Here is a 12,914-nt window from a genome sequence, read left to right on the forward strand (position 1 = left end):
GAGGAGGAGGAGGAGGAGAAAAGGCACGTGTGCCAAAAAAGAAGAAAGGTGAGGAGGAAGAGAAAGACAGAATATGATTACATGGAACGTGAGCAACAAAAATGAAAATGACTGCTAGAGAGAAAAGGTGTAGGGGAAAAGCCAGAAGTGTCGGGAGATGAAAGGCAAAAAAAAAAGAAGATGGAGGTCAGAGGAGTCACTCACACGTGGAAGATGGTCTTCTGGTCTCCCACCACCTCTCCATCTCCGACGGTCAGGGTGTCATAGCCTCGCTCCAGGTCAAAATCCTCAAATGTCAGCTTGATCACCTAGACAACAGCAGGGACATCGCCAAGACAGCCATAAGTGACAGACATTTGAACGCTCTCCACACCAGGTGCAGGGGAGAGACCCCATCCCATCTGTGACTTTCCATCTGTCTATCCATCAATGTCTATCATCTATCAATCTCCTTTGAATATTATGTCTTCATTTCCTCCCACACACGTACCAACTGTGGTATTTTCTAACTAACACATGTTTTTTTTTTTACTGCTGTCAGTGTATTTCCTTTCTTATAAATACTCACATGTCTGTCTGACACTTCTGACTTTCAGTTTAGTAATTATAAATTCTCTCTCTCACTAATCAAATATCTGATTACCTTCCAGACGGTCTGCATGACCCCTACTCCTTGCTCATCAAATCAGCAGGTTGCAGACGCATTTGTGGCCTATTTAGCCAGACTCTGAATGACTTTAAACACACCAGGGAGATGTGGCATGGGACTCCAGGTTGTCCACAAGGTGAATATATGCATCATAAAGGTGACACAAAAGTTTTATGTATTGAAGTTTAACTACGAGGAGGTGAAAAAAAACAATACGTATGAGGGAAGCAAAGGGCAAGTCAGATAAAGACAGACGAATAAATAAGATTTGATTATGATAATATAAAATGCTGACAGACAAAGAAAGAAAAAGCAGGGGTAACACGGGAGATTAATATATATAAATAAACAAAAAGCAAAGCAAGGAAAGACTGTTTTTGTCTCCTATTTAAAATTAGCTGCCACTGATTTCCACCAAATTCTTAATGTTTTCAGAGGGCTGAGAGAGCAAAGCCTAATGAAAAAGCTTATATAAATGCAAATTGCATTCTGTCCTATGTTAAACCCAGTGCCTAATGAAAATTGCCAGGGTGGAGAGAAGAGATGGATGGTGTGTAGGCGAAATAGGTCCGATCGCTCGATAAATACTGTTCCATACCAAAAATGCATCTCACATCTGCCAGAATACAGGTGATGCACAAAGGGAGAAGGAATAAACAAAAAAGAGAAAAATAGGGCAGGAAGTATATATATAAAAATATAGATATGTATGTATGTATTTACTTTATATTGCTTGTGATCTCTGGCAGCATCTCTTGACATTTTGGTTGTTTTAGAATGGAGACCCCTGGGTCCCTGATGCTGTCAAATAACACAGCTGCGTTCAGTACCTTCAGGATGTTATGAAGGAGCGACACTCGACAAGAACCCATATAAGTCATGATTTCATGAGGTGGGACTTGAGTCAAGCAGCACCATGTCACATCCCTCCCACGGCTCTCTGCAGTTCTGCTTAAAGGACAATTCGGGGCGAATTCAACTCGGGGCTGTATTTTCCTAACATTTTTTCTAAAAGAAGGAATCTGAAGATTTTCAGTTTAATTGCTCCTGTTTTGCGGTAGTTGTGTCTGTCCCCGCATCGCCACGGCAGCAATGAATGGGAGTGGATGTAAGTTCCACTGCTTAGGCTGTTTACATCCCTCAAAGCCGCAATTTTTTCCACAGACAGCGTCAGATGGCTACTCAAACATGCACCGAGAAGTTTATTTACTTCAAGCAAGCCGACATGTTTGTAAAACTAGATCTAATTCAAAGTCTTGCGGAGTCTCGCGCGAGACCCAAGTGGACGTGCTCGGTGTGTTTACGGGCAGTCGGAAGCTCCCGTTTGTGTCATAAACACAGGAATATCAACTCTTTACTTGCTTGAAGTAAATAAACTTCTCGGTGCATGTTTGAGTAGCCATCTGACGCTGTCTCTGGAAAAAAATTGCGGCTTTGAGGGATGTTGAGGAACTTCCATCCGCTCCCATTAATTGCTGCTGTGGCGATGCGGGGACAGACACAACTACTGCAAAACAGGAGCAATTAAACTGAAAATCTTCAGATTCCTTCTTTTAGACCTAAAATGTAAGGAGAATACAGCCCCGAGTTGAATTCACCCCGAATTGTCCTTTAAGCCTCCTGCCTGACCTAACATCTCCTCTGGCTGGGCCTGTGCGGACGGGCAGGAATAGAAGCCCATTACAACTCTAAACCGAAAGAACAGCCTCGCTCCATCTTCATCTGGAAGCAGACACAGAGCGAGAGGCAGCCCAAAGCACCGTTGTCTGTTTTCAGCAGGCTGCCCGCCGGGTATACCCAAGGGTGTCTGTGAATGTGTGTGTGTGTGTGTGAGTAAGTGTTTATACACAGCCAAGCGAAAGGTGGGGTTGGGTGAACGTGCGTTGTATCAGACTATACCCCTTCTGCCTTGTGCCTCTCACCTCACGCAGCCTCTCCTTCACTCGGCACAGCGCAATAAGAGAACAGATTTGTAAAACCATTTTGTTTGAGTTCAGAGAAGGATATTTGGCAGGGAAGCAGCTGGGCGGCCTTGAACACAACTCCAAAGTCAATGGTCTGAACAGAATGGCTATGACACTTTCATGATATCCTCTGAGCATGCTCTCAAAACCACTCCATTACTCTTCTGTCCGTTTTTACTCTCTTCCTCTCTCCCTCACCACAGGTGTTTCTAACAACTCTCTTTGTCTTCTGTTGGCTCAGCTCCACCATGCTTTTTTTCCCCTTTCATTTCCCTTATCTCTCACATTTTTCCGTGGGAGGGCTTCTGTCACATAGACTGTTTAACAGCCCACTGAATGTCCTGTAGCAATTATAAAAGTATGAAATGACTCATATGTGTCAGAGAAGAGAAGAGCCCCCTCTAGAGTTCTTCCTAACAGATGCAGGGACACCAGTGGACTCTTCTTTTTTTTCTCTTTTTTTTGGCTGGCAGCTAAACACACCACTTAAGAAACCACTGGATCAGGCTATCACTGTTGTCAAGCTCAATTAGCGGAGAAGCTATTTGTAATTTTTGGTTTTGCTACACTACATAACTGATTAGCATTAACGGTCCTAAAAGAAATGTTGCAAGTTCAGCATCGAACTTCAAACTTCCCTCACTTGCCTGTCACTTTCCAATAGCACCCCACTGTGAAAATACACTAAACATTTTTTTTTCAATCTGTTAGGCTTCCTTATCCATGAAAATTTTGGTTTTAATATTTTTTGGTGTGGGCCCCTGGGCCTTTTTTGTCAGTACACCCCTTGGCTTCAATGTAACCTTCCTCTTGTCAGCTTTCTGCTATCATCTATGGTGTTCGGGTCGGTTTTGACCCGTGTCTTAAATCAGCTGTAAAACACACTAAAACAATTATTTATCATCCCATTTGTTTCTCATCTCTCGGTTACATTGTTAGACTTCCTTATCCATGAAAAGGTTGGTTTTGCACTTGTGATTTCAGTTTTAACTCTCATTATCATTATAACCAGGTCAAAATTGACCCTAACACCACAAATGTCATAATTTTAACCAGAGCATTTTAGAATTTTGTGATTTTTTTTGTTTTGTTTTATTTAATTTAAATAGAGGTTCCTGACCAAGTCAAAAAGCCTTGATGCTATAAACAAATCTATGCTGTACTTGTATGCATTTAAAACCTGAAAACGGGTCAGTGGTGACCCGAACACAAGAGGAAGGTTACCTTACCTTTGATGCATCTGCGGCTGCGATGACCCAAGTGCAGTTGGCATTGTTGTCATACTGGACCGGGTAGTTTGGAGAAGTGATGACCCCAGTGGGTCCTCTCAGCTGTCCTCCACACATCGGTGCTAAGGAGGGAGACAGATGTTTGGTCATTGACATTATTTAATGGCACAGTTACTCATTTGTAAAAGAAAAGAAAAGGTATTGTGTGAGTCAATCCCTCTCCTGCATGGCCTTTAAATCCACAAGTCATGATGATAGCCATGTTGAGTCACTCAGCTCAACCGTCTCAACCTCCACCTGTCACAGTTTCTTAGTATTCAACCCGGCAACTGTAGGCTATATTTTGCCTTGTGCGTCATATATATTTCATATCTTCCTTGCATTTACAAAAGCAACTTGTGTTGGTTGCTCAAAACTCTGAGCTCCTATGAAGCAAGGACTGCATCCTCTAAAGAGCGTCTTAATGATAATACCTGCAAAATACAGCTGTGCAACCATTCAAAATGCATTTGTTTAACTTCAAGGCCATTCAGTGCTCCTGACTCAACTGCAAGCAGGCATCATATCCGAGAGCTGAAGCTGCTTAGCAAGTGGTTGGTAAATTAGAAAGAGTAAAGAGCTTTCTAAACAAAATCATCTGCAGTGCTCTCTCTAAACACTTGACTTGCCAATATAGCACTGTGAAAAAGAGATTCAATCAAACTCATAAATCACACAAGTCTAAAACACACTAGAAGGTAGATCTCTTTGTAGATATTGTCAGACTGTGTAATTTATTACAACAATAAGACAAACTAGATCATATCAGACTGTCTTTATCATCCTCTGCCATCGTTAAACGCCTCATAGCTACTACACACAATACAGCCGTTAATATGGTTGGGTGCCCGTCAAGCATACTTTACTACAAATCTGATGATGGCAAAAAACAGAAATTGAGTATCATACTTTGATATTGTCATTGAAAAGAGTAGGTGAGCACTTTCCAAACTCTTTTAAAGGACAAAGTGACTTTTCTTATCAAGGCCTGGGGGTGTCTGCACCGCAAGAACTATTCAACACCCTTTCAAATTAAAGTAGAAATTCTAATGATTAATTTAAGGCAACTGAGTGCGTACGTGTGTATGTATGTGGGGGGGACAACCTGAAAGTATGTGAAAGGGCCTAGACCAGCTACCCTGATTTTAATGAGTTAGTCTAAGAAAGGTCCTTCGGGTGCTCAAGCCCCCACTCAGTGGCTTTATGCCCCACCCCTCTCCCACCAGATCACTCCTATTAAATTGTAAAAAGAACTTTGGCGAAGTTAAGGGGAGAATAAAGTAATTAATATGAGTTGTTCTGACAGTGAGGGTGACCTTAAGGAAAATAATACAGCAGAGAGGAAGCCAACGGAAGCTATCACATCCCCTACCATTTTGTGTTAGGTTAGGTGACAGACACCGAAGTGGGGCGGGCTGACCAGCAATCAAAATCCATGACCGAGAAGAATTGAAACAGCTTGGTGTGTCCAGAGAAAAAGTGTGAATTTCATATCAAGAGAATGAATTTGCAGCCACGGATTACTTTTTCTCACTGCTAATGATAGTGCCATTCACTTTAATGATGACTAATTCTAATTTAGGTTACAGATCTTCAATTATTCCTGGATGGTGTTCAATCTTCATTGATATGGAGTGAGGTAAGAACACAGGCACAGTAACAAAAGGTTAAATGGGGATGATGGAATGTGATATTTTTAAAGGGCAATTTCACTGACATTTTTGCAGATCTTAAGTCAATCTTGAATCTTTCTTTACATAGAACAGAAAACCATCTGATGGTTAGACTATGGGCCTGCAGTCAAAAATGATCTGTAATTTTTTTTTGTGTGTGATTTTTTTTTTTTTTAGTTCAAAGACAAACAGAAGACAAAAGTGTCAGATCTAAGCCTTCAGCGATGTGTTTGATGTCATAAAATACCAAAACTTAACTTTTTTAAAAATCAGGTGACTGACAGTGTCTCAGTTGAGACAAAGCACAATCCCTTCACAAATATAATCCTTCTGAGATCATGGCCCCTCCCCCCCCATACCTATTAAATTTTGCCACAAATTAATCAGTCCAAGACAAAAGAAAGAATAAGAGGGTGCATGGATTTTTGAGAGGACACTGATTGAATTGACCTGTGGGTCATGTTAAAGGGGATAAAATGTAGGGGATAAATGCTGCAGGAGATTGAATTACAGAAATCTTAAAAGGATTATGGGATTCAAATGAGGAAACTGGTGGAAAATATTCACAATGGTAACTGCTGAGGATAAAAGGTGTACGTGAGTGAAAAATCACCCTGTTGGCAGGCTTGTACTGTATGAAAACAACAGTTGATAGTTATTACAAATCATACAGGTCTGTCAAGACCACCTTACCTCAAGGATAATTTCACAAGTTCTGTTAATGCACTTTCTGATGATGTGATTTATCAACATGTCAACCTCAGCAAAGGCAGAAGTGTTTGGCTTAATTACTCCTAACTTTTAAATTATCACTCAGCAGTTACACGGCCCCTTTGGAGGCATGACAAAGCGTTTGGTGCTGTTCAGTCAATGAAACAAATCACCAACCACTGCACACCTGCCAATTTAAACCTGCAATTAGTTTTCTTTTGCTTATTTGTTTTATGTATTGTTACCGGGGGCAAAACATTCAGAGCGCAACTTTGACATGTCTACAACTTTTGAGAAGATGTGGAAAACCTGTAAGTGTTGTTTATTTAAAGATCCAACATCATTAATTTGAGTCTGACATGATCACATTGGTTTCACATTGTGCATTATGAATAGCATATTGACTACAGCTGATTTAAGGATACTTTATTTAGATTGGCTTGTGTTAGCTTGTTGAATCTGTCCTTTACAAATTTAGTGGTTGAACCCAGAAAACGTTTTGAAATACTACGAGTAAGTCAACATGAAGCCCTATATTGATTAAAGATAGTTCATTTGATCATTTTTATCCATCTGCGTTGAGTACCTTTGGATTGCTACTGACAATTAATTAGACCTCTGTTGGATTGAAACCATAACTAATCCCCAACAGAAGCTTTAGAATACATAATGTAGTTGGAGGTCCGAACCACTAAAATGAAATGCGCAAGTAAAACCCAGTATTTCAATGTGCCTTATTATTTGGATTTTCTTGCAATTGGTTTTAAGATTTATTCTAATACATTAATATATCCTCCTCCACAAAATGCACTTCATAAGTCAGATATCCATAAATGAAACCAATTATACTACCCAAAAAAAAAAGAAAAAGAAAAATCTAATCTAGTTTGATTAATTCAGTTCACTGAGGCTGAAAACTGAAACCGAGGGGAGCTTGAGCATAAGGAGTAATGTACTAGGAGGCTGACTGCTTTTCCTGCCTGTCATAAATGGTCAGAAGTGAAGAAGACATGACTGATGGCCATCACTATGCCAGCATGGCTAAACAGCAGGAAGCAAAAGAATGATGGGCAAAGGTCAAAGTCAGGCCAGTCACAGTAAAAAAAATGGTGAATATTGAATCAATAGCAGGGAAAGGAGGGAAATGGACTGAGCATTATGCATAAAATGACAGCAGACTGACAGGCAACCACACCACCATCAGGGTTCTGAGGACGGAAGTATAAATGAGGGTCACATTGAGACTACCTGCATGTTTAGATGGACAACCCAGAACCCTTTACCTCTGCATATGGGCCGATCGTCGCTCCAGCCAACGTAGCTGTCCGTCACTCTGAGGCAGCTGATGCTCTTTGAGCCCTGCAGTTCATAACCCTCATCGCAGGAGAAATGGACCGTGGCTCCTCGTCTGCAATGAGGTTTCATACAGGGAAAGAGAAATCAGCACCACAAACCTATCCTGTAAAAATCACTTTTTAGCAGTGAAAGTGCAGATGAGGTAAGAACATCGAGAAAAAAAATCTTCACCTGGGGAAAAAAACAATAATATCCATATATATTTATTTAGCTATTTTTGACTTGACGGATGTTACCCATTTGTCTGTATTACTGACAGGAAGGAAACTCCATAATCCCACTGGTAATATCACCATCCCACAGAGGCAGCCTATTAGTGTGCAGTGGCTCAAGTGGTAGCATTTTTTTTTGGTGTACACAGTTCTCTCTCTGACTTGGTTACAGGGGCTTTATGAGGCATGACTTTGGGTAACGTGCGTCATGCTGGAGCCCATTTCAAGATGCAGCACCCGATTTTGTTTCAGTACCCAGCAGCATCCCAATATTAAAATTCAAGTGTGAACAAAGTTAAAGTCATTAACAATGAACTGGGGATTCATGTTGGAGTAATGTTAGGACAGAATTTTAGAAGCACTACTGTTTCATTGGAGACATTATGAAATGTACTTATTAATAAAGGTTGGCCCATTATTACAGCAGTTAATTGTAAACATTTAAAAACTAAATTAAAAAAAAGGAGAAGGTATAATTTACCACCTCCGAGGACCCCTACAAGGGAGAAAGATTAATTAAAACTCTGATATTATAAACTTTAACACAAGATAACTCAACTGACAAGAAGGGATTGAATACGAAACAAACTTCTTAACAGCAAACTTCACTCACGGTCCCACTGAAAATAAGGCTAATGTATGCAACAGCTGCAACAAAGCAGAGAAAGGAACTACCTTGATATTTCCTTCATAGATCATGTACAGCCTGTGAGATTTACATATACTGTACAGCTCACACCAGCATACAATAACCAAGTTATTGACAGCAGCTATCATAGCCTTATACAGTCACTTCAGTGTTGAGGTGCATCATTCTCTATTTTATCATCACATTACCTATCTGTCATCACATCAATCTACTGTATCAGTCATCCTGCTGTTGTTTAGGAATATTTCATTATATTATTCAGTCACACATGAAATTTCATGAATTGTTCCTGAAGTCCTTCTTCACTGGTATGTACCTGAAGTCTGAGCCTTTTCTTTTTCCTCGATCTGGGATCCCTGGGTCTGGACACATGTTGTGCCCCTGGGCGACACCCATCTGAGACACTAATGGGAAAAGACAAGAGAGGAAAGGATGAAGAACGGACAGGTGGGTCTGCAAAAGAAAGCTTCAACAAAGTTAGTTCTTCTGAAAATGTGTTTATATAAATATGCCTGAAGAATATGGGTAAGTCCAGGCAAGAGAGAATATTGGAGTGGACGTGCATTTGACAGGCAGCAGGATTTGACATGTGTTGCCCAGATTGTTTAAGTTTGGTTAGATGTATTTGTGAAGGTTCACTGAAAGTCCAGACTGTTCTTGTCTGTGGTTCCCCAACAGTGGGACAAGCTACTGAGGTCTATCAGTGCAGAGACGTCTCTCTGTATCTTCAAGAAATTCTTGAAGAATCCCATTTTCCAAGAGAACCTCCTCTCCTAACACCCCAACGTGTTGAACTAGCACTTACTATGCACTGTGAGTGCACTTCTTTAGCTGATCTCTTTGCACTTGTTGAACAGATGTAGTACTTAGTACTGTGTACGTACTGAGTACATACTCCAACTGCCAACATTATAGCAACAAGGTCTATCATATTTCCAGAAGAATATAAAAAGTGTATCAACGAGGTCACAACCCTTATATAAACTTGTTTGTTGTTTACCTCTGGTTCCCTGATGATGCCAATAGTCACTTCATGCAGCTTCATCATTACTGTAAGAATTCAAGTTCAAAAGGCTATTGAATAGAGTAAGTGCTAACACTTCATTTAGCCCATACTGTCACATGTGCTGAATACAAGTGCTTAATATTTGCTCTTCAGTTGCATATTTCAAGTCATTTAACACACACCTTGACCTGCTTAACATTTCTTACCAAGAACATTTTATCCCAGAGCAAATTCCCGGTGGTGCTCTGTTGAATCATATCACTGTGTGCAAAATAGTGGAAGGCGAAGCGCCAGAACAGGGTCAAATAACCAACCAGGACCAGGAACCGTCTGACTGACTAACTGTGAGGGGTCAAAGGTCTTCAGGGACAAATCAATCTGACACCTGCTCATTGGCCAAGGTCCCAGTTTGAGGCAAGAGAGCAATAGATTTAAAACAAGGCCCCACTGGTGTCAGCACTGGTAAAGAAACGAGAGGAAGACAGAGAGGACGACTTGGGTTTAAGGTTACTGTTGAATTAACAGAAGAGAGAGACTGTGAATGTCACGCTTACTCTCATCTTTACAGATGAGAAGGTGTCACATAAAACGATTGATCCCCAAAATGCAAATGTCATCAATTTTTAAAGAATTCAATGCAAAAATCAATATTTGGTTACAGCAGCAAACAGTGATGTATCGATGGGGATTTTGCAATTTCATCTGCTAGAAGGAGGATTTAATCATTTAAAAGCACTGGAGACAGAGTTTTTACTTAGTAAATATTTTTTGAAACTGGGAAGCTTTAGATGCAAAAAAAATATTAAGAAGCATTTCTTGCATGTTATAGGCTTAAACTTTAACAACTATTTTTTTTCTACTCCATTGTACAGTTTATGGAAAAGAATTATACAAAGTGATGAACTTCATTATTTTCCATCTAAAACATGTCTGTCTATTCATTAGAGGTCACCGGCAGTCAATGTGCAAATACTATAGAGAGGGAAATGTAAAGTGGGAATGAAGTGAAAATAAAAAGCATTAAGACAACGCAAATAAAAGAAAAAAGAGAAAAGAACTGTTTTTTAAAGAGACACATGGATTAAAAGCAGCGGATAAAGTAGGAGGTAGAAGTGGATAAAATGAACTGGAAATGGCCTTGAGGCAGGATTAGCATTAATGCACCTCTTTTTTGTTCAACAGTTTGTTCTTAAACCCTTGAACACCCGTCTCTCTCTCTCTGCCACTTCAGCCAGGTGACTCATAGCTGTCACGCTATTAATATTCCAGATGTTCGAAAAAATGTCAAATGGGATAATGAACAGTGAACTCAGACAGAGGGTGAGAGAGAACAAGGGCAAGGATGGCTGCCATGGTGAAAAGAGCAACCAATGCAATTACTCCCGTCCATTTGCCATTAGAACGGCATCTCCAGCACAGACTGTGTGTCCTTTTGTGTTTGTACCTTTCAACAGTCAGCAGTTAGCCTTTTCTCTGGCCAAGGAGTTCCAGGAAAAAAATAAAATAAGGAGAAGCAACTTTTTAAATGACTTTGAAAGAGAGTCGAGAAAGGTGAGAGGATGAACAGGACTGTCTGATGTCACCTAAAGCTAGACACAGACGTGGTGGAGTCAACAGACTTATTCAGAGTTGTTTTTAACTTGTGCAGACCCTTGAGTCTGTATCATTTTTTGCCTCCTGTTTTTTTTAAGGCCTTAGAAGCACAGCAGACTTATAACTGATGTCAGTCTGCAGTGCTATGAAAAAAAAGTGGGGACAAAAGAGAGAAGATGGAAGTGAAATTTCTTCAAATCACTCTCTTTCTTTCTCTCTTCATATCTCAGTGGCTGCTGCGTTAAACAAGTTGATTTGGGCGATATGAAAGTTGAGACTTGTAACTTACACACTGATATCTTGTGGTGGTTGTCTTTGCTGGGCAACATCTTCACACCTCGGGACTTAAGTTCAGTCATCTTCTTCACTGTAGGTGGAAAACGGAGCAGAGAGACATATGAGGCATTAGATGGGAGAAAGTGCCATATCTACACCCACTCATGCCAGCAGTGGTTAAAGTCTGCAGCAGATACATGTAATACACTGCAGCATACATCATTGCCTACACCTACTCACATGCTCGGTTATGTTCTGACTTTTTTTATATGTATGTGTGTATATATATATAACAGTAAAACTCAACATTCTACTTTAAACTACATCAACACAATGCATTCACTTAATATTATTCCATAAATCAAGTTCACACTGAAGAAAGGAGGTCAGCAATGTACAACTTCTTTGCAATCTTGTGAAATGAAGTGTGCAGGGAACAATGTTATTATTTGATTATTAGGATTAGCAGGCAGGCTATGTGGGAGGAAAAAACCCTCATTTCAATACGATAAAAATATGGAGTGAGATTCCTGATAATAGCAGGAAAAAGTCAACGCTGCCTACAAAGCAAGAGGCTCATCTAAATGCATATTTATTCACCAATTTCAAAAAACACCATCAGCATTGTCTGTGCACCCTTTCCCACTCAACCTATTTAATTACTTTGATGGTTCCTGACAATAGCACTTTTACTTGTTTTGCACAAATGTGTTTAAATCCTTTGCTTAGTTTCATCTGCATTGTCATTCAAAGCTAATATGAGTCATGTGTCAGAAAAGGGCTGTTTATTTTGTGTTTTAGAAGAAAGATCACAATGAATAACCTATTTTTCAGATGTGTTACCCTGATTACAAAAGGAGGGAAAAAAATATAACTGTGTTTTTGTACTAAAGAAATTAAGCTGTTAGGTGCAGGGTACAACTGGGTACAATGAAGGACAGTGAAGAAGAAAAGATTGAAAGCTAGTGAAGATATTCAATCAGTATTCATTTCATGGCTGCAACATACTGCTGCTGTGGATTCATGGGAGCTCTCATGATGAGAATGGCTGATGGGGTGGGCGTAGGGTGGTGGTGCAGATGGAGTCAGTGTTTAATCTAATTAAAGTATTAGTCTCCCGTTTCTCTCTGATCTTCTAAACATATTTATCTATCATTGAACCTGTAATCCCATAGGCTCGACGCCTTTTCCTTTCCACATTCTTCACCCTCCCCCTTTCTCTCTTAATTTTTCCTCTATTCTTTTTCTCTCTCCATCACCTAGGAGATTCCCAGCAGCTGGCCGGAGGTGAGATCCTACGAGATCACCTTTATTTTGTGGATGAACTAATCCTTTTTCCACTGCTCATCCCTCCTGAAAGTTGACCCCTGAACCCTCTAAGAGTAATGGGATAGGAAATGGATACAGAGGCACCGCTGTGTCTTTGTGTGCATATATAAATATATATATATGTTACAGTATGTGGCACTAATACAGAGTCTGCAAATCTTCTGAATGTTTTTCTGAAAGCAACCACAACTATTGTGCGGAATATCAGCATCATTTATCTTGTTGCGA

General features: G+C 40.1%; 1 protein-coding gene across 2 annotated transcripts in view; it reads right to left on the reverse strand.

Annotated features, from left to right (window-relative positions):
• The window catches only part of csmd2 (CUB and Sushi multiple domains 2), a 241,768-nt gene that overhangs the window by 113,876 nt on the left and 114,978 nt on the right, over positions 1-12,914 (reverse strand). For both annotated transcript variants that reach the window (XM_085792239.1, XM_085792238.1), the window contains exons 7-11: positions 11,371-11,448; positions 8,799-8,886; positions 7,549-7,673; positions 3,843-3,964; positions 205-308 (exon numbers count right to left, since the gene is read on the reverse strand). In XM_085792239.1, coding sequence (XP_085648365.1) covers positions 205-308; positions 3,843-3,964; positions 7,549-7,673; positions 8,799-8,886; positions 11,371-11,448 — 517 coding nt within the window. The remainder of the gene's footprint in view (positions 1-204; positions 309-3,842; positions 3,965-7,548; positions 7,674-8,798; positions 8,887-11,370; positions 11,449-12,914) is intronic.

The sequence above is a fragment of the Trachurus japonicus genome, chromosome 11 (genome assembly GCF_045865225.1).
Source record: "Trachurus japonicus isolate A0001 chromosome 11, Traja_1.0".
Classification (NCBI taxonomy): Eukaryota; Metazoa; Chordata; class Actinopteri; order Carangiformes; family Carangidae; genus Trachurus; species Trachurus japonicus.